Consider the following 26,073-nt stretch of genomic DNA (forward strand, 5'->3'; position numbering starts at 1 on the left):
CAAATGGACATCATTTTATGGTTTAAAAAAAAATCCCCATTTATCTATTTATATAGCTTTCCAGCACCTTGATTTTCTTAAAATTATGTAGGAAAAAATTGTATTTTTACTACAATCAGTATTCAGTTTCTTAAACAACTGTGTCCTTATTTATTTCACTAGTAGTATTATATTTTATTTGGTTAAAAAAGAGTCCTTTCTCTATTTCTGAAATTCTCTAAGGTTAACATGTTATACTAGCAAAAGCTAAAGTGAATGTATTTTTTTTTGTAAAAATATGTTTTTATTGTAGTGAATTAAAAAAAATGGGACTAGCAAGCCTGGATTTGTGACCTGGGTTTGCTACTAGCTGTTTGCTCCAAGCAAGTCACCTCATTTGTTGGGGCTGAGCCTCCTTGTGCAGGATTGTCTTGGTCTCGAGATAATTAGGGAGATTTTATCCTTAATATTTACTCATCCTGTATCATGGCCAGCAGTACACATTTTGAATTCTGGATAAGATTAAGTTCAAATAGCTCTTTGAGTCATCTTTCAAAAAAAATAGTAGTTCAGAAAAGCCAAAGGAATGGCCGGAAGAGCCAGCCTTCTTAGCAAACTTCCTGGAGGAGAAGAAAGCAGTAAGTGTGGAGAAAGTCCTTCCTTGAAACGAAGTGATATTTTCTCTGGACTGGCCTGTTTTAGGTGTTTTTAAATGACAACTCACCTCCTGTTTTCCCTGTTTTTCATCCTAACATTTATTCCTGGGGTAATCATAGATGAATAAGTGGGATTTGAATGTTTTAACATAAGGGAACTTTCATTTTCTCCTTCTGGACTTAAATTTTAGAATGCTTGTTTTGGCCTTGAAAATGCTTCATTTCCCTCAGGGCTTCAACTGTGGAATACTTCACTGGTAAATATCAGGTTTACCAAGGAAATGAGGCCTGAGGGGTGTAGGTGGCATTTTGGCAAGTACTGACTCAGTTTGCTGGGAGAGTTCTCTGAGTTTTCTTATTTTCCTACATTTTATATAATATTTTCCAAAGCAAAAGAAAGAGAAATTTCAGAGCACTTCATTGTGGAAGTTCTATTTGCTTGTAATGAATTACAGCTAGTCATTTGCTCACTGCAAGAATATGTTAAGGATATTAACTCAATTTATTTTACAAATATTGTACAGGGTTTAAGTATCATTAGCTATTTTTACAGTTAAGAAATATAGATTCTCCTAACTATCATTTGGAAGATACATGCAAAATGAAATCTGATTATCACATTTCAAATACAGGGCGTGCTCATTCAAGTTGTCTCAAGGTAGTACACATAGACTCACAAAATGGAGAATATGTAAAAAAAGTTAAGAAACATGGATAGAGTGAGAAAATTGAACATAAGCCAAATTAGATTTCCAGAAGGAAAGAGAAGATAAATAGGAGAAGGTAACAATTGAGGGGATGGTGGCTGAGAATTTCAGGGATTGATGAAAGGCTAGAATCTTCAGATTCAGGAAGTCCAGCGAAACCCAGGCAGGAAAGATAGAAACAAATCCATGTCTTGAATCATTGTAATGAAAAGTGGAAAACACTGAAGACATAGAGAAGATCTTAAAAGGAGCCAGAGGGAAGGAAGAGCCATATTACTTTAAAAAGATCGCAATGAAGACGGACAGGACAGCTCATTTCTTGACAGGAAGCTAAAAAGACAATGAAATAATATCTTCATGCTTCTGAGAGAACAAATCAAGAATTATATACTCAGTAAACCTACTATTAAGAATGAGGATGAAATGAAAACATTTCATCCAAACAAAATCCAAGATAGTTTACTGCCAGTAGACCACACTAAATAAACATCTAAAGGATATGCTTTAGGACAAAGGAAACATTATCAAAGAAAGAGGGTCTGAGCTGCAGGAAAGAATAGTGAGCAGGGAAAATGCCAAATGTGAAACATCAACTGTATGAGACAACAACATGGATGTCTAATTTTTGCTGTCAAATTAAGAATAAATGCAAGTAAAATACTAGAAGTGAGCATCTAAGTCAGTTAGGAGTGAGTAAAAGAAGTCTAACATCCTAGTTTTATTCTGGAAAAGACTTAAGGGATCAACATTAGATTTGGGTTGTCCATTGTCTTGTCCATTAGCCACATATGGTCATTTAAATGTAAATTAATTAAAATTCAATGAAATTTAAAATTCAGTTTCTCAGTTGCACTAGCCACATTTAAAGGGCTCAATAGCCACCTGTGGCTAGTGGCTCCCATATTGCACAGCATAGGTATTCCCATCATCTCAGAAAGTTCTATTGGACAGTGCTGCTTTAGACATGAAGTAAAGTATGCAGGTTAAAATTTCTAGTGTAACCACCAAAACAGAGGCAGTGCACCAGGGCTCATACTGCATACCAAGAGGAGCATTAGGAAATGTTTGGGATTATTTTGCGTTGGCATGGGCAGGTGATAATGATCCTAAACATCCTGTAATACAAGGTTCAATTCCACACCAGAAGGAATGCTCTCACTCAAAATCTAGTGATGCAGTAGAAAAGGCATCACTAGGACTTCCCTGGTGGTCCAGTGGTTAAGACTCCATGCTTCCACTGCAGGAGGCATGGGTTCAATCCCTGATCAGGGAACTAAGATCCCGCATGCTGACCAGCGTGGCCAAAAAAAAAAAAAAAAAAGGCATTACTAGAGATAAAATAGATCAGTGAATAATGACAAATGATCCAATTTGCCAGAGATGATTTCAACTGTGTATGTATTTAATTATATGGCTTTATATATATGAGTAAGTGGACAAAATTACAAAGAAAAATTGATAACATTTACTATCATGGTAGAGATCTTTCAAAATGACTGCCAGTAACTGATAGATCAAGTAAATAAAGTAATGATAAAGAATATTTGAAAAAATTCTTTATAATATTTGAACAATAGAATTCTCAATTGTGACCTAGTGGACCTATGTGATCAGTGCACCAATAATAGACTATCACTTCTTTGCAAGGATACGTGAAATATTTGACATGAGGTCTATAAGAACATCTCAACAACTTTCAAAGGTGGTATTCTCTGGTTTCATTTAAAATAAATTAGAAATTAATAACAACATTTAAAAAAGGGAAAAACCCCACATGTTTATACATTTAAAAATTACTTGTAACCCAAGGGTCAAAGGGGAGGGCATAATTTGAATTAGAGGATATTTATAATTAAACAATAAAGTAGTTAGAAATCAGAACCTGTGAGATGCCGCTAAACCAGTACTTAGAGTGAAATATATGGCTTCTTCATAAGCCCAGACACTTATGAGGAAGAACAAGAAGGTTGGTAGTCTTGCCCTACCACATATTAGGACTTATTACAATTAGGACAGTATGCAGAGGTAGACAGACCAATGTGACAGAGATCCCAGAAATGGGCCCATACATCTATGCAAATTTTCATAATGCTACCTTCAGTGAGTAATCATTGATCAATAGAAAAATGATGGACTGTTCAGAACCCACATTCAGTAAGTTCCTGAGCTTATAATACTTTTTATATGTTTCTTAGAGATTGTTCCAAGAAGTGTGCTAGGCCCTGGGGAGAGAGGGTAGGGCTTCACAGTTGCTGTCAAGTACAAGTTGTGTATCTGGAGTCTGGTGCCTCTAGCTCTCCATGAAATTCCAAAGTTATATGTAAAATCTCATACCAATTTTTCTGGATGAGTGTGCATTGATTCTCAAAGGCGTTCTTTGATCCCCAGATTACTGCATTCTTGACCGTTTTATAGCACATTTGATTACTGAGGTCCCCACTGGATGCTATGAGATCATCAAATGCAGTTTGGAATGTGAAGGGCGTGGAAGGAGCAAGAGCAAGAACATCTCCCTGAGGTGATGCTTGAGCTGAGCTGAGTAGGGGGGCATACAGATGATTTATTCTGGCTACAGAGGGGAACAGGATTCTAGGCTAAGAGATCAGTTGTAGAAAGCATGGAGACAGAGCCTGGATCATGTGGGGAACTGCCCTATAACTGGATATGAATAGTTATAAGAGGAATATAGAGATATGACCAAAAAATGAGGCTAGAAAATTGAGCATTTACCAGATATTTCAGGGATTTCTATTCTGTACTAATGAGTAATATTTTTGGCATATTTCCACTTTTGAGAAAATGTCTAGGAGTAAATTTAACATGTTTTAGAGATAGTTGTGGTGGAAGGAGTTGAGGTAGGTGGAGTGTAAGGAGAGTTGCAAATTTCTGCCCTAGTTTGGTACCATACCTCACAATAAAAACTTTGCAAGAATGGTTGATTTTGCTGTTGCAGTTACTGTTTAGGTGGGTTTAATGGGAGGCCAAACATGTTGTAGTTGACCTTGCCATGGTAGAATATCCAGGTGGAAATTCCTAATAGGCTATATTATATATGCATTGGATGTTTTGGGTAGGTGGCTATAGGTAAACACTTAGTTGAGAACCATTGGAATATAGGTAGTAATTTGAAGCCATGGGAAGGACGGATGTTGAAGGATATGGTTTGGTGTGCAGAGGGCCATGGGACTTGGAAAGAGATGCTGTTTAAGGACCTGAGCTGGGGGCTAGACACAGAGTGGTCAGGGGCTGCATTACAAGTTTATCCTGTGATCCTTTCTCCCCTTTTTACCACCCCTGTCACCAGAAAATCCACCATGGTGGCATTAGGTACCAGCATTAGGGGATGAAAATTGTAGGTAATGAAGAGAGCCGAAAGGGTCACACCTTTGGGCAATGGGCAGAGCATAGGAAAAGGGTGGCTGGAGTAGGAAACAAGAGTAGAAGACGAAACACCTGAGTCCCCTTCTCACTTATTCCAGTAACCAGCTGTGTGACCTTGAGGAAGTCACTTATCTCCTCTGAGTCTCCATTTTCTCATCTATAAAATGGGTTTGCTAAAATCTACCTCTACTCACGGGGTTGTTATGTGGATCAAAGGAAGTCATGGATGAAAAAAAAAAAAGGAAATCTTGGATGAAATCACTTTGTAGAGTATACAGTGTCGGGCTAGAGATGGTGGTAGGGAATTAACTGCAAAATATCTGTCGAATTGGATGCCCAGGGCAGGATGAAATTCCTTTTTATAGGGTCAAAAATCATGCAGTAGTCCATTTGTGGAGCAGAAAGAGACCTTAGAAATAATTTTATAGTTCAGAAAGCAGAGATCTGCAAAGGTTCTTCACTTAACGCTGCGCACTTAACATTCCACAGAAATTTCACGTCGGGGTCTACATCGGAAGCCAGGCTTCCTTAGGTCTGGAGTTCATTCCAACTGAATTAACACTGTCATGCAGGGGACCTTTCAGAAAGTCACGCTATATTGATGAACATGACAGAATTCAAACAGCGTATTGATACCTGAGGTCGTTCGTATCAGGAGTGCTGGACTCTGCTACTCCATCTGGAACAGAATGTGTTTATTTTAATGCCAAAGAGGAAAGTGATTTGTCTTAAACTGACTCATTTGGCATTGCTTGTAGCTCTCTTGGAATAATGTACTACATGAGTGATTAGTCAGAGTTCTCACAGGGACGGAGCACTGTCAGCATACGAGGGGCTTTCGGAAACTTCTCAAGTGGCTCCCCCACTCCTCTCCTGCTTTTCACAAGATCTTTATAAACATCCTGCTGCTCTGCCACTCATCCTACAGTGTGATGAGAGATTGTACTATTGGCATCGTGCTTTGCATATGAATATATGAGCAGAGAGACTAGTGTTTACACAGTAATGCTCCACTAGTCCCCTTCATACTGGAATAGTAATGGGATCAAGCTTGGCTTCTTTTTTTTTTTTTTTTTTTCTTTAACATCTTTATTGGAGTATAATTGCTTTACAATGGTGTGTTAGTTTCTGCTGTATAACAAAGTGAATCGGTTATACATATACATATGTCCCCATATCTCTTCCCTCTTGCGTCTCCCTCCCTCCCACCCTCCCTATCCCACCCCTCTAGGTGGTCACAAAGCACCGAGCTGATCTCCCTGTGCTGTGCGGCTGCTTCCCCCTAGCTATCTACTTTACGTTTGGTAGTGTATATGTGTCCATGCCACTCTCTCACTTTGTCCCAGCTTACCCTTCCCCCTCCCCATATCCTCAAGTCCATTCTCTAGTAGGTCTGTGTCTTTATTCCCATCTTACCCCTAGGTTCTTCATGACATTTTTTTTTTCTTAGATTCCATATATATGTGTTAGCATACGGTATTTGTCTTTCTCTTCCTGACTTACTTCACTCTGTATGACAGACTCTAGGTCCATCCACCTCACTACAAATAACTCAATTTCATTTCGTTTTATGGCTGAGTAATATTCCATTGTATATATGTGCCACATCTTCTTTATCCATTCATCTGTTGATGGACACTTAGGTTGCTTCCATGTCCTGGCTATTGTAAACAGAGCTGCAATGAACATTTTGGTACATGACTCTTTTTTTTTTTTTTTGCGGTACGCGGACCTCTCACTGTTGTGGCCTCTCCCATTGCGGAGCACAGGCTCCGGACGTGCAGGCTCAGCGGCCATGGCTCACGGGCCCAGCCGCTCTGCGGCATGCAGGATCTTCCTGGACCGGGGCACAAACCCGTGTCCCCTGCATCGGCAGGCGGACTCTCAACCCCTGTGCCGCCAGGGAAGCCCCATGACTGTTTTTGAATTATGGTTTTCTCAGGGTATATGCTGGGATCTTATCATGAGGATTAGCATCTTTGAAAACAAATTAATAACATTATCTGTGATACTGAACTTTTATTGTATGCTAGACACGATACTGAAAACTTTACATATGTAATATCATTTAATCTTCAGTAATCCTATGAGGCAAGAACTTTTTTATTTGCCATTTTATAGATGAGGAAAGTAAAATTGAGAGATCAGTAACTTAGCCCAGTGTCACTCAGCTGGGATTCAAATTTAGGTCTGACGCTAACTTGGGTGCCCTTTCCACACTTACCAGCCGTGCCACCCATCTCAGGCAAATCGTTTAACTTCCCTTAGTTCACATTCTTCAACTATAAGATGGTGATCACATGAATAGCTTCTGTACCCATCTTCACAGATCTTGGAAGGATAAAATGGATGGATAGGGCCTCCCTGGTGGCGCAGTGGTTGAGAGTCCGCCTGCCGATGCAGGGGATACGGGTTCGTGCCCCGATCTGGGAGGATCCCATGTGCCGCGGAGCGGCTGGGCCCGTGAGCCATGGCCGCTGGGCCTGCGCGTCCGGAGCCTGTGCTCCGCAACGGGAGAGGCCACGACAGTGAGAGGCCCGCATACCGCAAAAAGAAAAAAAAAAAAAAAAAAAAAATGGACGGATAAAATTTTAAAAGTTCTGAAGTGCTATATAAGTAGGTTTTGACTGTTATTATTAATGTTGTTTATAAAGTGCTCTGTTAATATTTTTGTCTGTTATTCATGTTTTTTATTGTTCTGATAACAATTATAATTTTACTTAACACTAAAGCTTTTCTTTTAAAAGGGGAAAACTAGCAGTTGTTATATAGTGGTTTGCTATGACTGCTCTTTTGATGGAGCTATTGAATGCTTCACCCTGATTTGAGGTTTCTGTGATTTGTGAAATTGCACAAGAGTTCTAACTTGATGTATGTTCTAGGGACATGTGTAAATTTATTTGCTAATACCCAGGAGAACAGTCTGGTGTGGTAAATTGATGTACATGTGTCTTTCTAAATCTTATCATGAGTGCCTCTGTGTTAAGTACAGCTAGCACACCATCATGCTTCAGATGCCAGGGTGTCTGATTTAAAGTGATCACCTGAGATCAGTGATCACCCAGCAGTCACAAGTCACCCCAGGGCAGCTCCGAATCCTTAGTTGCACCTGGGACTCTGTTGTGTCCCTGTTCTCTGAGAGCTTGGCATCATAACTAACCACCTTTCAGTTTTATGGGGGGAGCCTCTGGGGCTGTGTCCTCATCTCTCTCTCTCCACTTGTGCTGCATTGCAGGCGTTGCTTGAGTCCATGGTTGATGCTGCCGAGAATCTTTGTCCCAATGTGATGAAAAAAGCCCACATTCGGCAAGACTTGATCCATGCCAGCACTGAAAAGATTTCCATCCCACGTACCTTTGTTAAAAATGTCCTGTTGGAGCAGTCTGGAATTGATATCCTTAACAAAATTAGGTAGGTTTATAATGTTAATAAACCGCAGAGCTGCAGTGTCTGTGAATGCAGTTGAGGCAGCTATGAAGAGCGTTATCGTTGGCTTTATTCGTACAGAATGTGTTTAGACATGTCTATGAGGCAGTGAGTATATACAGATATAGCTGTGCATAGATGCATAGGTTTAATACATTTCCAAAATCAGATGACCACAGATATGCCTGCATTACTGAGGAACAGTTACCCGCTCTTTTTTAAGAGTTTTATTTTTTTAAGAGGGGGGTACATGTTTGTAATCCCCTCTTTTTTTCTGCTTCTGAAGCTTATCTCTCACCTTTATAAATCACTAACTTTTGAAAAATGAGGTCGGTTTGCTTTCTACCACCAGAATATTCTGAGCCAATGCACAGCCTATAAATAGGCAAAGAGGCCCACTAGGACTTCACCGTATTTCCCTTTGGGTTCTTTGATGGGTCTGGGAGACTCTGTATGTGCTAATGGTGCTCTGGAGTGTTTACATAGATTTCTGCTTGATAAAGTTTGAAAATTATGCCTAGGTATAAATATTTAGAAGGTGTGGTCACCAACAAACTTTCCTGGATTTTTACATAGAAACTCTGGGATGATCACCAGTATTACATTATAGCTCAGCTAATTCTCGTTACGTTTTCTAGTTGGAGAGTCAGGTGACTAAAAACCAAATTCAGAAGCGTTTAAAATTTCCCATTTTAACCATGTCCAAATCTTGATAAGAATACTTAGGGGTAGCAAAAATAACAGCTCCTATCTGGAGAGTTGAGAGAGGTCCTGACACATCATGATGTAGCTTGATGACAGCCTGCAAGAAAAATAAGACTTAAAATATGCAAAAAAAATTATATCATCACAATGTAGATATCAAAGGCTGATAACCTTAAAGCTAGACTATAGAGCTTTGAGGGTTTAGGAGTTCTGTAGTAACTAGACAGTTTCAGGTCTAAGATACAGCTGTACTGTGTGTGTCTGTCTTTTAAACAAAGATCCTAATGCCTATTCAACTGAATTGTAAGGCAACTGGAAGGACTTGAGAAATTAAGAAAAGACTTTCAGAGGCTTTTTAGGACCCCATAGATTGTGATTTTATGAACTCTAGCCCAGGTATGCTTACATATTTCTGTAACCTGTAGTTTCAGAATTTCTATTGAAGCCCCTTAAGTATTAAGAAGAAAAAAAATGTATTGACCACCATTTTTCATAATAGTGGATTGAACCACCAGTAGATCATATTCTGCCTTTCCTGGAGTACCAGATTCTGTCAAATATGCTCATTTCCCTTGAAAATGGGCAAATTCTAAAAGTTGAATAGCAGTATAAAACTCCTCACTTAAATAAATCAGTTATATGTCCACTAACTCCTTACTTGGCTTCTTATGATGATGCATTATACTGAGCACTGTTAGAATGAAAATAGGCACATGCAAGCTAAGTTGAATCTTTTCCTTTAAAATTTTTGCAAACTGGAAGTTCAATCAGGAAGGAAGGAGAGCGTCCAGTAGCAAAATGATAGGATGGTCCTGAAACGTTAAAAAATAATTGCTTTTTAAAAAAATTTTATTTTATATTGGAGCATAGTTGATTAACAATGTTATGTTAGTTTCAGGTGCACAGCAAAATGATTCAGTTATACATATATCTATTGTTTTCTTTTTAAGAACCTTTTTTTGATGCTATAACTTGCAATAAACTTTCCCTCCCTACCTCAGAGAGGCGGGAGGTGGGGAAGAGAAACAAACTACCGACTCTGTAGTCTTAGAAGGAAGCAGAATTCCCAAACATGTCTAAAAGCATCAGAGGGAAGTACTTGTTAACATTAGATTCCCAGGCCTCTCTGGATGTTTGGGGTAGGACCTAGTTGTCTGTATTTTTCATAACCAACCTGGGTGAATCTTATCAGTGGACACCTCTGGGGAATAATATAGTATTAGATAAACCAAATAGCTAGTGAGACCTTGTTTCAGAGACAGGAATTAAAGAAACATTCCTTTATATTCAGCCCAGGAAAATTTGTACTGTAGTCATCAAAGAGTTGGTGCTTCCCCTCTGCCCTGCCATCAGAAATCTTCTGAGCAGAAACATTGCATGCAAATTACTGCCTTTCAGTTAGAAAGATTTTTCTCTGTTACACAAATATACTTTCAACTTTAGTTTGAGGAGTAAATAATCTTATTTTGATAACTTCTTCCCCTGCTCGAAAATTTTTTAAATTATTGACTTCACAAGTAGGCTGAAATTATGTGACGATGTTGGAACGTGGGTATGTATCTCTCCAGCACATTTACCTTTCAATTTATTGTGCATTTATGCACATTTGTGCATGTGTGCATTTAGGTAGGGTTATTTAGACTGAAGACACACATGGAAGTTGAATTCTTGGGAATGCCAAATAGCTAAAATGCTAACCAAAATACCAGCCCTCTGATGGAAACCTTAGTGGCTGAGTCATTTATTAGTAAAAACTACAAGCTACTTCTTGTTGTCTGGGCATCTTTGTAAGGTTAGGTAAGAGGCACTAAAACTAAACATTTTGATAACTTCTGTTCATAAAAGGCAAGAGAACAGTGAATTTGACTTGATGGCAAGTCAAAGCAGAAGCAGTTCAATATGGTACCATTTGACTGGTAAAAAGTTTTGTAAAAGGCGGTGGATATGCATATGAAAGAAATAACCAAGACGTCACAACCAGACTAGATTTTCTTAATTTACTCCAGCCCAAGTTGGTTTTCATTTATGTCAATGGATGAATTGTTCTTCCCACATGGTACATATGGTTCCCATTAAGTTTGTCTTTATCCAGATGTTTTTCATTTCTACCACTAAATCTTGAGTTCTGAAATTGCAGAGGCAGGTTGGAATTGGTGAAGAAAGTCTATTACCTGTGTGTTTATGGCAGTGTGTAAGGCTTATTTTTGGAAATCCTTCGCCCTGTTTGCACATTCTTCTGTGCCATTTTCAAAGACAGAAACAAAATCACAGTTGACCTTATCAACATAGTATCAAGGGTGGGTGATTTTTTTTCCCTCTTGCACAAATTAAAATGCCACTTTGTGCTTTTGATTTTCACACAGTGAAGTGAAGTTGACAGTAGCCTCCTTCCTATCTGATCGAATCGTGGATGAAATTCTGGATGCACTTTCACACTGCCATCACAAACTGGTAAGTGCTGTGGACATCTTGAACCCTTATCCTAACCCTGGTTTGGTCTGTGGTAATGCAGGGCAGTCTCCAGCGTGGGAATGTGGTTGCTTTTCTACATTTTATTCCTTTGCAGCTTTATGGGTTAAAATCCTAGTTTTCCTCCTTCTTCTTCATTGCTTCCAGCTGTTCTAGAGCATGTTAGAATTTCTCCAGAGAGAATGGCAGGGCAAAGCAGAAGCAATGGTATTCAGAATTGTTGTTGTTCATTTATAATGCGTACAGGTCAAAAATTTTGATAGGAGATGATGTTGGGACTAAGGTCTAAAATTGAGAATTTTTTTTTAGATTATAGTTGACCCTTGAACAACACTGGGGGCTTGGGGCAGGACCCTCCCTGCAGTTGAAAATCCACATATAACTTATAGTTGGCTTTCCACATCTGAGGATTCAACCAACCCGGATCGTGTAGTATTTACTACTAAAAAAAATTCTCGTGTAAGTGGGCCTGCACAGCTCAAACCCATGTAGTCCAAGGCTCACCTGTATTTAATTTATCTGTGCTCGTTTTGTTGTTCTCTGATATGATTATCTGATAACAGAGTATTCTTAAAAACATGACGGAAATGAAATGTTTGGAGTCCAAAGAGAGTGCAAGAGTAAAATGGACATATTCCAGCGATTGATAGCTGCTGAGTGTCCAGCCAGGCCTTTTGGATATCACCAAGGTGAAAAACTAAAATTTTCTTCATCTAGAGACTGGTTCTACATCAAGGTAGAAACTAGGTAGAAATATTTCCAACATCAGTGCATACGAAAAATATATCAGAAACTTCACGAAGTCCTCTGAGGTACAGATGAAGGTTTTATAAGTGGCTATATCTTGTGTCTCGAAAATATTTGTGATATGATGCAGTAGAAATCTCCCAAACAAGTTATGACAGTGTTTTCTCCAGAGAAGAATTGCAGGTTAACTATGTAAGCTGTAGATACCCTACAGTTTTATGGCATTGAATTGTTGAGTGACGGTAGAGAACACCAAAATCACAGGAGCAGCAACAGCTTCTTCTGAGGAGGCAGACAAAATGAGTATTTTGAAAAATTCATTTGAGAAAAATATATGACTCTTCTCTAAGATCTAAAAGATAAGCTGGACATCTCTAGCTCCTCAAAGTATTGCCTGTGGACTGGAGCTGGCCCACTAATAAATGGTTACTAGTCCGTGACAAGGCAAGTTCAGAAACTAAGAGGAAGCGTGGAGAGACTTCTAGAGCAATTTGACATGGCAATAATATGCAAACACATGTTATTTAAATTTTTTAAAATTTGTATTGTATTTTATCAATATACTGGTTTGTGGCAAATTGGAAATACAAAAAACTGGTTCATTACCACAGAGATTTTAAGAAGCACTGGTTTGCAGTTGGTTGCACAATAAAGAGCTACAAAGAGCTCTTGACAAGTCAAGAGATCACAATTCAAACATTTTTTAAATAAGCAGAAATAAAATCAATAAAACATCCTTTATAGAAATAGTTTATCGATAACCTACAGCTCCAGGGACTGTCTCAAGATGCCTACTTGATGACACAAATACTAGGTGTTGTATCAATATGGCTGCATGTGAGAACTACACTGACACTTTGAATTTTTTCACTTTTTTTTGCATTTGTCCTTCTTTGAAGAATATGGTAACTCTAAGTACTGACATTTTCTTTTCACAATCGAAAAAGAGTTGTGTGAATGCACTTTCGTTTTGAATTTCTTACTGCTGATTTGGATTGTAAGTTGAGAGCTTAACTGCTTTGTGAAAGAAATTGTACCTTCAAAATGAAATACTTCTTTCAAGGACATTCCAGTAGCATTAATATTTTCTCCGACTTAAGTTTAGAAATATTCCCAAAGGTTCCATAGAATTGTCAACTGGTTCTCAACGTTTCAAGGTTCCTGGTGATGAATCAGCTCAGCACTAGAGCTTATTAATTTCAGCCCAGTTTATTTCATCTCTTACCATTTACTTTCTTAGGTTTATCTGAAGTACAACACTGGTAATTAATAAGTCATGTAAAATATGATAATTATTACATGAGAACAGTGAAAACTAGCAATAATTAAAATTTTATTAGCAATTTCTTTCCTTTCAGTCCTTTAAAAATAATGAAGGTTGGAATCATTTTATTTCCCCTCGTTAGATACTTTTGAGCACTAGATATAGAAAGAAGTTGTTTCAGAGGAAATAGGAAATAAAATTAACAAAAAAGAACACTTCTTATTTTCTTTTGTACTAAGTGGTCTCCTCATTTACACTGTGTCAGTTATTTTTCTGGTTTAAATTTCCCTTATATTTCCACCAGTAATGTTGGTGGCAATGACATCATGCTTCACTTACTTTTTTTTTTTTTCCAAGGGGGAGAAAGCATTTTGATTGTGGAAAATTTCAAACACAGACAAGAACAGAGAAAGTATGACAATGAGCCCTCCTTTGCCCACTATTCAGTTTTAACAATTATCCCAATATTTTGCTGATCTCTCTTTGCTTTTTCTCTCTCTCTCTCTCTCTCTCTCTCACACACACACACACACACACACACACACACACACACGGCCTATTTAAAAGCATCTCTCGTATACCATGCCATTTTGCTGTAAATACTTCAGAAGGCGTCTCTAACTGGCAGCGTGATTTTTACATGATTGCTGAAACAGTCACACCTAACAAAATCAACAAAGATTCCTTATTACCAGTTAGAATCCACTCTATATTCAGATTTCCCCAATTGACTCAGAGATGTCTTCTTACAGTTAAGATGTTGGAATCAGCATCCAGACCAGTCCCAAGTTGCTATGGTTGTGGGTCTAATCCAGCGACTTCAATCTGTCCTTCCCCTTTGACTTCTTTCCTTCCTAGTGTTTTTTTTTTCTTTTTAATAGATCTTTATTGGAGTATAATTGCTTCACAATACTGTGTTAGTTTCTGTTCTATACCAAAGTGAATCAGCCATATGCTTACATACGTCCCCATATCTCCTCCCTCTTGAGCCTCCCTCCCTCCCTCCCTCCCTATCCCACCCCTCTAGGTGGTCACAAAGCACCGAACTGATCTCCCTGTGCTATGCAGCTGCTTCCCACTAGCTATCTATTTTACATTCGGTAGTGTATATATGTCCATGCCACTCTCTCACTTCATCCCAGCTTCCCCTTCCCCGCTGTGTCCTCAGATCTATTCCCTACGTCTACATCTTTATTCCTGCCCTGCAACTAGGTTCATCAGTACCATTTTTTTTTTAGATTCCATATATATGTGTTAGCATGTGGTATTTGTTTTTCTCTTTCTAACTTATTTCACTCTGTCTAGGTCCATCCACCTCACTACAAATAACTCAATTTCGTTTCTTTTTATGGCTGAGTAATATTCCATTGTATATATGTGCCACATCTTCTTTACCTGTTCATCTGTCGACGGACACTTAGGTGATTGTATTGAAGACCGAAAGCTGAAAAAAGTCACATCAGCTTCCTGAAAATGTTCATAATGCATCTTTTGGAAAACAAAAATACATGCCTACTTTGTGCATATTTACACGAACATGGCAAAGATTTATGAATTACCTAGTTTTCAACTAATGTCTCAAAAGATGTTTAAAAGGAGATTTTGTAATTTCTTGTTTATAATACTCCACCTTCCAAAGAAAGATGATAAAAGAGGTAACTTACTCCAGTGTGAATGTATTGAGTCTCCATAAACCAAGTGCAGACAGTATCCTTCACTGCGCCACCTTGTGGAAGGTATCTTCTGGAATTCAGCTGACTTGCTGTTCCTTTGCCTCTGGGCTTTCATTTCTCCTTGATGTGTCTTGACTCTCTAGACCGACCATTTCAGCAGACGTGGCAAGGCCCTTCCTCAGCAAGATTCCTTGGAGATCGAGCTGCCTGAGGAGAAGCCCGTCAAACGCTCCACCATCATGGTGGAGGAGCTCACAGAGATAGAACGTTTGGAAGATCTGGATACTTGTATGGTAAGACACATCTTTTGGTGACAGCATTATCCCATTCACTGGATTTGCTATTGTTTTTTTTAAAAAAATCTCACCTTTACAAACCAGACCAAATAAAACTTCCCTGCAGAGACAGTTCTTTCAGAAACTTGTTGCTGTATATAGTCTCTTAATGACGCTGATAAAGCTTAACCTTCTGGTTCCCACGAAGGCCCTATAACTCACTTTTTATCTGTAATTTTGTAAAACTTTTCTTAACGAGTACCTCCACCCACCCCACTCACCCCCCAAAAAACGAAAAATTGTGAAAATTGCAGTGAGCATAAAACTTGGATCTGTCTCTAAAACCATAGTGGGGGGTGGGAATTCCTAAATTAATTAGGAGAAATTATTTATTTACCTTTTAAAGGTCATTTGTGACAGGAAAATATCTTTAAATAAGCCTTCAGAAAAACGTGGGGAAGGACTTTTTCCCCAAAAAAATATGTAGGATGATTATCTCTTTGTTGGTCCTTTAGGTTTTTTTTTTTTTAATCTCTTGCTTCTTCCTGTTTTTTCTTTACACAATTTTGGGGTACACTCTTAAGATTTGCATTTACTGTTTAGTTCATATTCTCTTTCATTGACTTGACTTGATGTGCTTTAGAAGCTGGAATATGGTGCATCCACATGGTGCATCCATCTGACCATAAAACTAGAGTATTCAGGTTGTTGATACTTCATTTTTCTGGGGACAATTTGATGTCAGTTTTTATTTTCTTATTCTAAAATTTGTGGTATTAGTATAGTTATTTCTCATTTTACTGTTAATATAGTTGTATATACCTCTGTATTAAATATGTTTTCATCCTCTGTATTTAGTATTTTTATGTTTTACTAAAACATTCATTTTTAGTAATTTCTTATAATCTGAGAGGGTGCTGGTGAGACTAGGTTTGGTCTACTTATGTGCCCAAATATTTCTATATCAGCTTCTGATTTTAGTAATTTTTCAATGCAGCCATTGTAAAGAAATGGTACTTGTTTTTAACTTTCAAAACCAAAGATCTGATGAGACTGATACTACTTTTCTAGCCCAGAAGAGAATATGCTTTAAGTAGTTCCTTATTTATAAACCATTACTATCATCTTTAAAATCTATGAATAAAACAGATAAATGCCCTCCAGATAAAACCTTATCATATACAAGGAGACTAGCAAAGAAAGACTAAAATATATCTTAGATTTCAACATTAGTATGTTAGTATATACTTCAACTAGTAACATTCTAGTATAACTAAAGATAAATAATTTTCTGTTAATATATAACTGTATAAATCTATAAATATATTTGGTCTGTGTAGAGGGAATATCAAGTTTTTTAAAACTTGCTTATCCAGTATGTTATAAAATGTATGTTTAATAAATATTTTAAATTTTGTTTACACTTTGAGGTAATAGACACTAAGTTATCATAGGGTAATTATTCTGGAAACCTCTTAGGCTAACCCTAAAAAAAAAAAGGAGTAATAGGAAATAGATTTGAATTAAAAATTTAAAATCAACTCTACATATGATGTTTTCTGCCAGAATTATCTGGTTGTTTGTGAGTTGGAATGGGGTATAGGAAACATGAGTTTTTGAGTTTATAAGTCATGTGGTTTTGGGTGATGGAGTGTTGGTTAAAAAAGATTGGCTTAGCTCATGTAAGGATGGTTTTAAATTGTATAAGCTTGGTTTGTTTTTGTTTGATTGACTAATTTGCTTTTGTTATGTGAAAGAAAAAAAATAGTTGTTCTCCTTAAAGTGGGTGGGGTGAGGATAGAGGAAAAGAACCCTTTTTTAAATTTTAGTTTTTATTGAGATACAATTGACATAACATTGTATTAGTTTTAGGTGTACAACATAATGATTCAATATATGTATATATTGCAGAGTGATTGCAACAAGTTTAATTAACATCATCACCACACATAGTTAAGATCTTTTTCCTTGTGATGAGAACTCTTATGCTCTACTCTCTTAGCAACTTCAAATATGCAGTACAGTATTGTTAACTACAGTCACCATGCTGTACTTTACATCGCCAGGACTTATTATAACTGGAAGTTTGTACTTTAAAAAAAAAATGCAGATACAGAACCACTATGAGGATCAAAGGGCAAACCATGCTGCAGGCACATCCAGCACCGTGTGGCTTCCATTTTGTAAAAACTGTCTTGTTGCTATGATGCAGAAAGAGGCAGAACTAGATGGAGAGCTCTCTGAACTTCACTCAGAGGATGACCCAGGTTAGAAGGGTGTTTTTTTTCTGGTTCAGACGGCTGGGAGGCAAGCAGTTAGGGCCATTCCTGACGTGAGCAGCTACTGAATCCTAGGACCAGAAGCAGGGCCTCTGGTGTCGAATGTCTTGTTGAGACAAGACAGAGCTCTCTATAAAGAAAACAAATACTTGGGCAGAATTTTTAAGCCATTAAAAATAGCATTTTTTTCAGTTCTAAAAATTTTGTCTTTGGTCATTGTTTTAATGAGGCTAATGAATTGTTAAGTAGCAGAAAACCAGAGCCAAGTTTGATGTTAGTTTAATGAAAAAACATTTTTGTGTAGAAAGTGCAAGTCAGTGGATTTTGTGCTGTAATAATTTCCTCTATAATCTCAGCCTAACTATTGATTCTAAGCCACCCAAAGATAGCCCCATTTACATGGTGGCAGTTATCCCAGGTGCAAAGGTCCCACTCTGAAAGAAAATCAACTTCCTAAGCTCTGGACTTCTTACCCTAAGCCAGTGGTACAAACTCACATCTAATTGGAAAGAGCATTAAATTTGCTTTTTTAAGTTACTTGCACTGCCACCTTTCATAATCAAAGTAGCAAATCATTTTTGTTTCTCATTGACATCTTACCACATATTTCAACTTGTTATCTTTATGTGGTGTAATTTAAAAAAATTTTTGAAGTACGTATTTCAAAGGGAGAGACATTTAGTTGGTGATGATTTTCTAAATGAGCCTATATGTATTTTTTGGCAGCGTTTAGATCTTAAGTGATCCAGGAAGAAAGGACACAAGATAAACTGTTGCATAGAAAATTCTAGAAGCATTTAAGTACATGCATACAACCTTTCCCACATGGAATTATACATCCCTGGCAGGTAGAAATTGTGCCACATGGAGCCAGAGCACTCTTGAATGTGACTGCTCTGGGAGATGCTATAACTTTATTCCCTAAAATGTTTGTTTGTAGCCCAAAGCCCTGAAATAGTTTCCCTAGGACATTCCAGAGTAACTCTGACTCATCACCAACCTTCTACTTATAGATTCAAGATTGTTAACAGATCCTGGCATTTTCTGTTTGTGATGTTCATGGTATCTACTAAATCCATTGTTGAACATTTCTTTAACAGACTTAGTGGAGATTCTGGGCATCTCTTTTTTCCCCTGTTCCTGGATATCTTTATGTTTTCCTCCATTTCTCTGTGGTCCAAAAGTCAATTCCGTTTCAGTGCTTAAGTCTCTTTAAAGAACCAATAGCTATGATAGCACCAGGGAAGGTTCAGAGCCATAGATTAGTTGTTGAAATACATATTAGTTTGAACTTAAGGATTGCCTTCGTGGAGATGGAAAACAATGATTGATTTCTTAGAAGAAAATTCTTCACTTAGTCAACACCTATTAAACTTGTACTTTGCGGGCTGAAATAGGGATGATTGAATGATTTGATGGGGCCTGTTATCTGCTGGGAGGATGACTGAGAGCTTCTCATCAACCTTAATTTCATAAAGTTGAAGAAAAATGCTGATTTCTTTAAACAAAATGGCAGAAAGGGGAATCATTTTTTAAAACTCTGTCTCCAATCAAGTAATTATTTTTTTTTCCTTTTAACTGGAAAGAAACTAAGAGGTAATTTAGTTTACCTGGTGGGGGGGGAGGGCAGCATAGAACAAGAACTATTAGAATAACCTGCAGGGTTTTTCAACCTGTATCTACTGTCGTAGTGCCAGAGATTCTGATAACCCTTTAACTCCAGGGCTGGGAATCAGATGGCTTAAAAAGTCTTCCTATTCATTTATTTAACACTTACATAGCACCTATGACATGCTAGGCACTAGTCTAAGCTTTTTATTAAATAGCAACCAGTTTAATTCTCATGACAACCTATGAAGGATAGGTGTTGTTAATACCTTCTATTTAACAGATGAGGAAACTGAGGCATGGAAATATTAAGTAACTTGGCCGAGGTGATCTAAGATCACCCAAAGGCAGGCACCCAATGGTCTGTAGACCATTGCATGTTTAACCAGTCTGCTTATACTCTGTATACTGATTTCATATCTGGTACATTTCTTGCAATCAGAATTAAATTCCAAGTTAGATTTAAGTAGACTGCATTGTTTAATGCAAAATATCTTCTTACTATTTCCATACTAAATCAATATGTGAACAGAAACAGAAGTGAAAAATGTGTGCCATTTAACCATAATGTAAGCCCATAGTTTTTAAACATTATTGGAAACAACTGCATCAAGGATCTGATCCACTTAATTGTTATCCAATTGTTAGAAATGAATCTGTCTACTTTTGGCTTCCCTGGAACATTATGTGCCTCTCCATGTGTTATTTTGTTGCTGACAGTGATTAATTAGCTTTCCAATATGCTTCTTGTCATTTCAACATACATGCCTTGTATGTCAATCTGAAACGTGTATTCACTTAGAGTCTTTATTGTCCGTAGACCATCTGTTCTTTTCCTGCAATCAGGTGCTCTTAGGAAATCAGTATTTCCCACCATATCTTTCAACTTTGGTTTGTCACTGGCCCTTGGGGGTATTAAAGGATACAGTTCTCCTTCTAATGACTGGTAATGTCTACATATTCAATTTGTCACTATATATAGTCTACTACTTTTAAAAAATTGCATAAGTTTGAGGTTTCAAATAATGTGCCAAGTGGTGAAGAGTCAGTATCTTCTCCTTAGGCAAAACTAGCTCACTAATTGTGTGTAATTCTTTCAGTTATTTTAATGAGTGTCATACCAGTTTTAAATCAAAATATATTCATGCAGGGCCTCCCTGGTGGCGCAAGTGGTTGAGAGTCCGCCTGCCGATGCAGGGGATACGGGTTCGTGCCCCGGTCTGGGAGGATCCCATATGCCGCGGAGCGGCTGGGCCCGTGAGCCATGGCCGCTGAGCCTGCGCGTCCGGAGCCTGCACGTCCAGAGCCTGTGCTCCGCAACGGGGGAGGCCACAACAGTGAGAGGCCCGCATACCGCAAAAAAAAAAAAAAAAAATATATATATATATATATTCATGCAGAGGAACAGGTCGTATGCTTACTGCTCTTTCCTAGGAAAACAATTTTAAAAGACTTGAATTTGTTACAGAATATATCTTGTGAATCCTTGCTCCAATGACCAAATAGCAATTATTTTCCCTTATCAAATTCAACCTCAAATTTACATATATAATTTTAAGCTTTTTAATATAGATTAAAATTCAGTGAAGATCCATTTGTCTTGGTCAAAATGATATTTTATTTTTAAGCAAATCACCTCATTTTCACGTACCAACATTATTAATTGAACTAATCTATTAACAGTGTTGCCAAGCACAGACTATTAAGTCGATATCTCATTTAAAATTAGTCACACTGATATTAACTGTACACAGAAAGTCATTCAAGTCCTAACTGTTTGTTTCCTCTTACAGTTTTATTTATTCTGTACTGTCATTTTCATATTGATATCACTCTGGGAAAATGGAGGCTTAACTTATTAACCACTAGAAAGCAACATATGAAAACCTCTTAATTTCCAAATTCTAAATTTCAGAACTATGATACCATCTGTATAATTCAGCTAAAATGTATGTTCCTTAAAATTCCTAGTAATTTTTTTGACAGCCCTTTGTGGAAGTGCCAGAAGCACATTCCAGATCTCATTCCTTCAGGACCAAGGTCCAGAAGGGCCTTGAACAGAGATTCGGGGGTAGCAGAGGGTATGGTGCCCTGGAGAGTCTCTGCTAAATAGACTCAACCCCTTTTTTCCCTATTGTTTTGGGCCTCACAGCATTGCTCTTACTGTGTTGTGCTTTTGCATCATGTCATTGACTTTCATTAAGGGCCGCTTTAATATCCCTATAAAAATTGTTACCATATGTGCTCTTTCTACTGTCTGTACCACTGTTGTGGACACTGTTCAGTTTCATCCCGAGATGCCTTTGTTGCAAAGCTATGCAGAAGAACTTGCAGTTCTTTGTCAAGAGGAGTGGAAACCTGGAGCCGTTAGTTTTCTCTGTCTCAGACACAGTGAATTGTGCTATGACTTATGCCTGCCTTTTGTACTATAAGTTGAGAGGCTCAGAGCTGTATGTGCACTTGACATATTAAAAGGGTTCTGGGCCTGGGACTTCCTTGGCGGTCCAGTGGTTAGGACTTTGCCTTCCAATGCAGGGGGTATGGGTTCGATCCCTGGTCAGGGAGCTAAGATCCCACATGCCTCATGGCCAAAAAACCAAAAACATAAAACAGAAGCAATACTGTAACAAATTCAATAGAGACTAAAAATGGTCCACATCAAAAAAATAGGGGCGTGCCTAAAGAAGTATAGTTTGCTGTATTCAGTCTTAATTCTGGCTTCATTTATTTCCCATTTTATCCTAATTTACTCATTAAAAACAAAACAAGGAACACTGGAATCACAACTAACTGCTGAACAGTCATCAACAGGAAGACACTGGAACTCACCAAAAAAAAGATACCCCACATCCAAAGACAAAGGAGAAGCCACAATGAGATGGTAGGAGGGGTGCAATCACAGTAAAATCAAATCGCGTAACTGCTGGATGGGTGACCCACAAACTGGAGAACACTTATACCACAGAAGTCCACCCACTGGAGCCCCACATCAGGCTTCTGAACCTGGGGGTCCGGCAACGGGAGGAGGAATTCCTAGAGAATCAGACTTTGAAGGCTAGCGGGATTTGACTGCAGGACTTCGACAGGACTGGGGGAAACAGAGACTCCACTCTTGGAGGGCACAAACAAAGTAATGTGTGCATCGGGACCCAGGGGAAGGAGCAGTGACCCAATAGAGACTGAACCAGACCAACCGGCTAGTGTTGGAGGGTCTCCTGCAGAGGCGAGAGGTGGCTGTGTCTCATCGTGAGGACAAGGACACTGGCAGCAGAAGTTCTGGGAAGTACCCCTTGGCGTGAGCCCTCCCAGAGTCTGCCATTAGCCCTACCAAAGAGCCCAAGTAGGCTCCAGTGTTGGGTCGCCTCAGGCCAAACAACCAACAGGGAGGGAACCCAGCCCCAACTATCAACAGACAACTGGATTAAAGTTTTACTGAGTTCTGCCCACCAGAGCAACAGCCAGCTCCCACCACCAGTCCCTCCCATCAGGAAACTTGCAGAAGCCTCTAAGATAGCCTCACCCACCAGAGGGCAGACAGCAGAAGCAAGAAGAACTACAATCCTGAAGCCCATGGAACAAAAACCACATTCATAGAAAGAATAGACAAGATGAAAAGGCAGAGGGCTGTGTACCAGATGAAGGAACAAGATAAAACTCCAGAAAAACAACTAAATGAAGTGGAGATAGGCAACCTTCCAGAAAAAGGATTCAGAATAATGATAGTGAAGATGATTCAGGACCTCGGAAAAAGAATGGAGGCAAAGATCGAGAAGATGCAAGAAATGTTTAACAAAGACCTAAAAGAATTAAACACAAACAAACAGAGATGAACAATACAATAATTGAAATGAACAATACACTAGAAGGAATCAATAGTAAATAACTGAGGCAGAAGAAAGGATAAGTGACCTGGAAGAGAGAATGGTGGAATTCACTGCTGCAGAACAGAATAAAGAAAAAAGAATGAAAAGAAATGAAGACAGCCTAAGAGACCTCTGGGACAACATTAAACACAACAACATTCACATTATAGGGGTCCCAGAAGGAGAAAGAGAGAGAAAGGACCAGAGAAAATATTTGAAGAGATTATAGTCGAAAACTTCCCTAACATAGGAAAGGAAATAGCCACCCAAATCCAGGAAGTGCATAGAGTCCCATACAGGATAAACCCAAGGAGAAACATGCCGAGACACATAGTAATCAAACTGGCAAAAATTAAAGACAAAGAAAAATTATTGAAAGCAACCAGGGAAACACGACAAATAACATACAAGGGAACTCCCATAAGGTTAAAGACTGACTTCTCAGCAGAAACTCTACAAGCCAGAAGGGAGGGGCATGATATACTTAAAGTGATGAAAGGGAAAAACCTACAACCAAGATCACTCTACCCAGCAAGGATCTCATTCAGATTCAGTGGAGAAATCAAGAGCTTTACAGACAAGCAAAGCTAAGAGAATTCAGCACCACCAAACCAGCTCTACAACAAATGCTAAAGGAACTTCTCTAAGTGGGAAACACAAGAGAAGAAAAGGACCTACTAAAACAAACCCCAAACAATTAAGAAAATGGTAATAGGAACATACATATCGATAATTGCCTTAAACGTGAATGGATTAAATGCTCCAACCAAAAGACACAAGCTTGCTGAATGGATACAAAAACAAGACCCGTATATATGCTGTCTACAAGAGACCCACTTCAGACCTAGGGACACATACAGACTGAAAGTGAGGGGATAGAAAAAGATATTCCATGCAAATAGAAATTAAAAGAAAGCTGGAGTATCAATATTCATATCAGATAAAATAGACTTTAAAATATAGAATGTTACAAGAGACAAGGAAGGACACCACATAATGATCAAGGGTTTAATCCAAGAAGAAGATATAGCAATTACAAATATATGTGCACCCAACATAGGAGCACCTCAATACATGAGGCAACTGGTAACAGCTCTAAAAGAGGAAATCAACAGTGACACAGTAATACCGGGGGAGTTTAACACCTCACTTACACCAATGGACAGATCATCCAAACAGAAAATTAATAAGGAAACACAATCTTTTTTTTTTTTTTTTTTGCGGCACACGGGCCTCTCACTGCTGTGGCCTCTCCCGTTGTGGAGCACATGCTCTGGACGCACAGGCTCAGCAGCCCAGCCGCTCTGCGGCATGTGGGATCTTCCCGGACTGGGGCACGAACCCGTGTCCCCTGCATAGGCAGGCGGACTCTCAACCACTGCGGCACCAGGGAAGCCCAGGGAACACAATCTTTAAATGACGCAATGGACCAGATAGATTTAATTGATATTTATAGGACATTTCATCCAAAAACAGCAGATTACACTTTTCTTTTCAAGCGCACACGGAACATCCTCCAGGATAGATCACATCTTGGGTCACAAATCAAGCCTTAGTAAATTTAAGAAAACTGAAATCATATCGAGCATCTTTTCTGACTACAATGCTATGAGATTAGAAATCAGTTACCGGGAAAAAAATGTAAAAAACAGAAACACATGGAGGCTAAACAATACGTTACTAAATAACCAAGCGATCACTGAAGAAATCAAAGAGGAAATCAAAAAATACCTAGAGACAAATGACAATGAAAACACGACGATCCAAAACCTATGGAATGCGTCAAAAGCAGTTCCAAGAGGGAAGTTTATAGCTATACAAGCCTACCTCAAGAAACAAGAAAAATTTCAAATAAACAATCTAACCTTACACCTAAAGGAACTAGAGAAAGAAGAACAAACAAAACCCAAAGTTAGCAGAAGGAAAGAAAGAAATAAAGATCAGAGCAGAAATAAATGAAATAGAAACAAACAAAACAATAGCAAAGATCAATAAAACTAAAAGCTGGTTCTTTGAGAAGATAAACAAAATTGATAAGTCATTAGCCAGACTCATCAAGAAAAAGAGGGAGAGGACTGAAATCAATAAAATTAGAAATGAAAAAGGAGAAGTTACAACAGATACCACAGAAATACAAAGCATCCTAAGAGACTACTACAAGCAGCTCTATGCCAATAAAAGGGACAACCTGGAAGAAATGGACAAATTCTTAGAAAGGTATAACCTCCTAAGACTGAACCAGGAAGAAATAGAAAATATGAACAGACCAATCACAAGTAATGAAATTGAAACTGTGATTAAAAATCTTCCAACAAACAAAAGTCCAGGACCATATGGCTTCACAGGTGAATTGTATCAAACATTTAGAGAAGAGCTAACCCCTATCCTTCTCAAACTCTTCCAAAAAATTGCAGAGGAAGGAACACTCCCAAACTCATTCTGTGAGGCCACCGTCACCCTGATACCAAAACCAAACAATGACACTACAAAAAAAATGCCAGACCAATATCACTGATGAATATAGATGCAAAAATCCTCAACAAAATACTAGCCAACAGAATCCAACAACACATTAAAAGGATCATACACCATGATCAAGTGGGATTTATCCCAGTGATGCAAGGATTCTTCAATATATGCAAATCAATCAATATGACACATCATATTAACAAATTGAAGAAGAAAAACCATATGATCATCTCAATAGATACAGAAAAAGCTTTTGAGAAAATTCAACACCCATTCATAGTAAGAGCGCTCCAAAAAGTGGGCACAGAGGGGACCTACCTCAACATAATAAAGGCCATATACGACAAACCCACAGCAAATATCATTCTCGGTGAAAAGCTGAAAGCATTTCCTCTAAGATCAGGAACAAGACAAGGATGTCCACTCACCGCTATTATTCAACATAGTTTTGGAAGTCCTAGCCACAGCAATCAGAGAAGAAAAAGAAATGAAAGGAATACAAATTGGAAAAGAAGAAGTAAAACTGTCTGTGTTTGCAGATGACATGCTACTATACATAGAGAGTCCTAAAG

At 38.3% G+C, this 26,073-nt stretch overlaps 1 protein-coding gene across 3 annotated transcripts in view; it reads left to right on the top strand.

Moving 5' to 3' along the window:
* CARMIL1 (capping protein regulator and myosin 1 linker 1) overlaps window positions 1-26,073 on the top strand; it is a 317,490-nt gene that overhangs the window by 243,759 nt on the left and 47,658 nt on the right. For all 3 annotated transcript variants that reach the window (XM_060109371.1, XM_060109372.1, XM_060109373.1), the window contains exons 27-29: window positions 7,959-8,134; window positions 11,218-11,305; window positions 15,151-15,300. In XM_060109371.1, the coding sequence (XP_059965354.1) occupies window positions 7,959-8,134; window positions 11,218-11,305; window positions 15,151-15,300 (414 nt within the window). The remainder of the gene's footprint in view (window positions 1-7,958; window positions 8,135-11,217; window positions 11,306-15,150; window positions 15,301-26,073) is intronic.

Source organism: Mesoplodon densirostris, chromosome 10, assembly GCF_025265405.1.
Source record: "Mesoplodon densirostris isolate mMesDen1 chromosome 10, mMesDen1 primary haplotype, whole genome shotgun sequence".
NCBI lineage: Eukaryota > Metazoa > Chordata > Mammalia > Artiodactyla > Ziphiidae > Mesoplodon > Mesoplodon densirostris.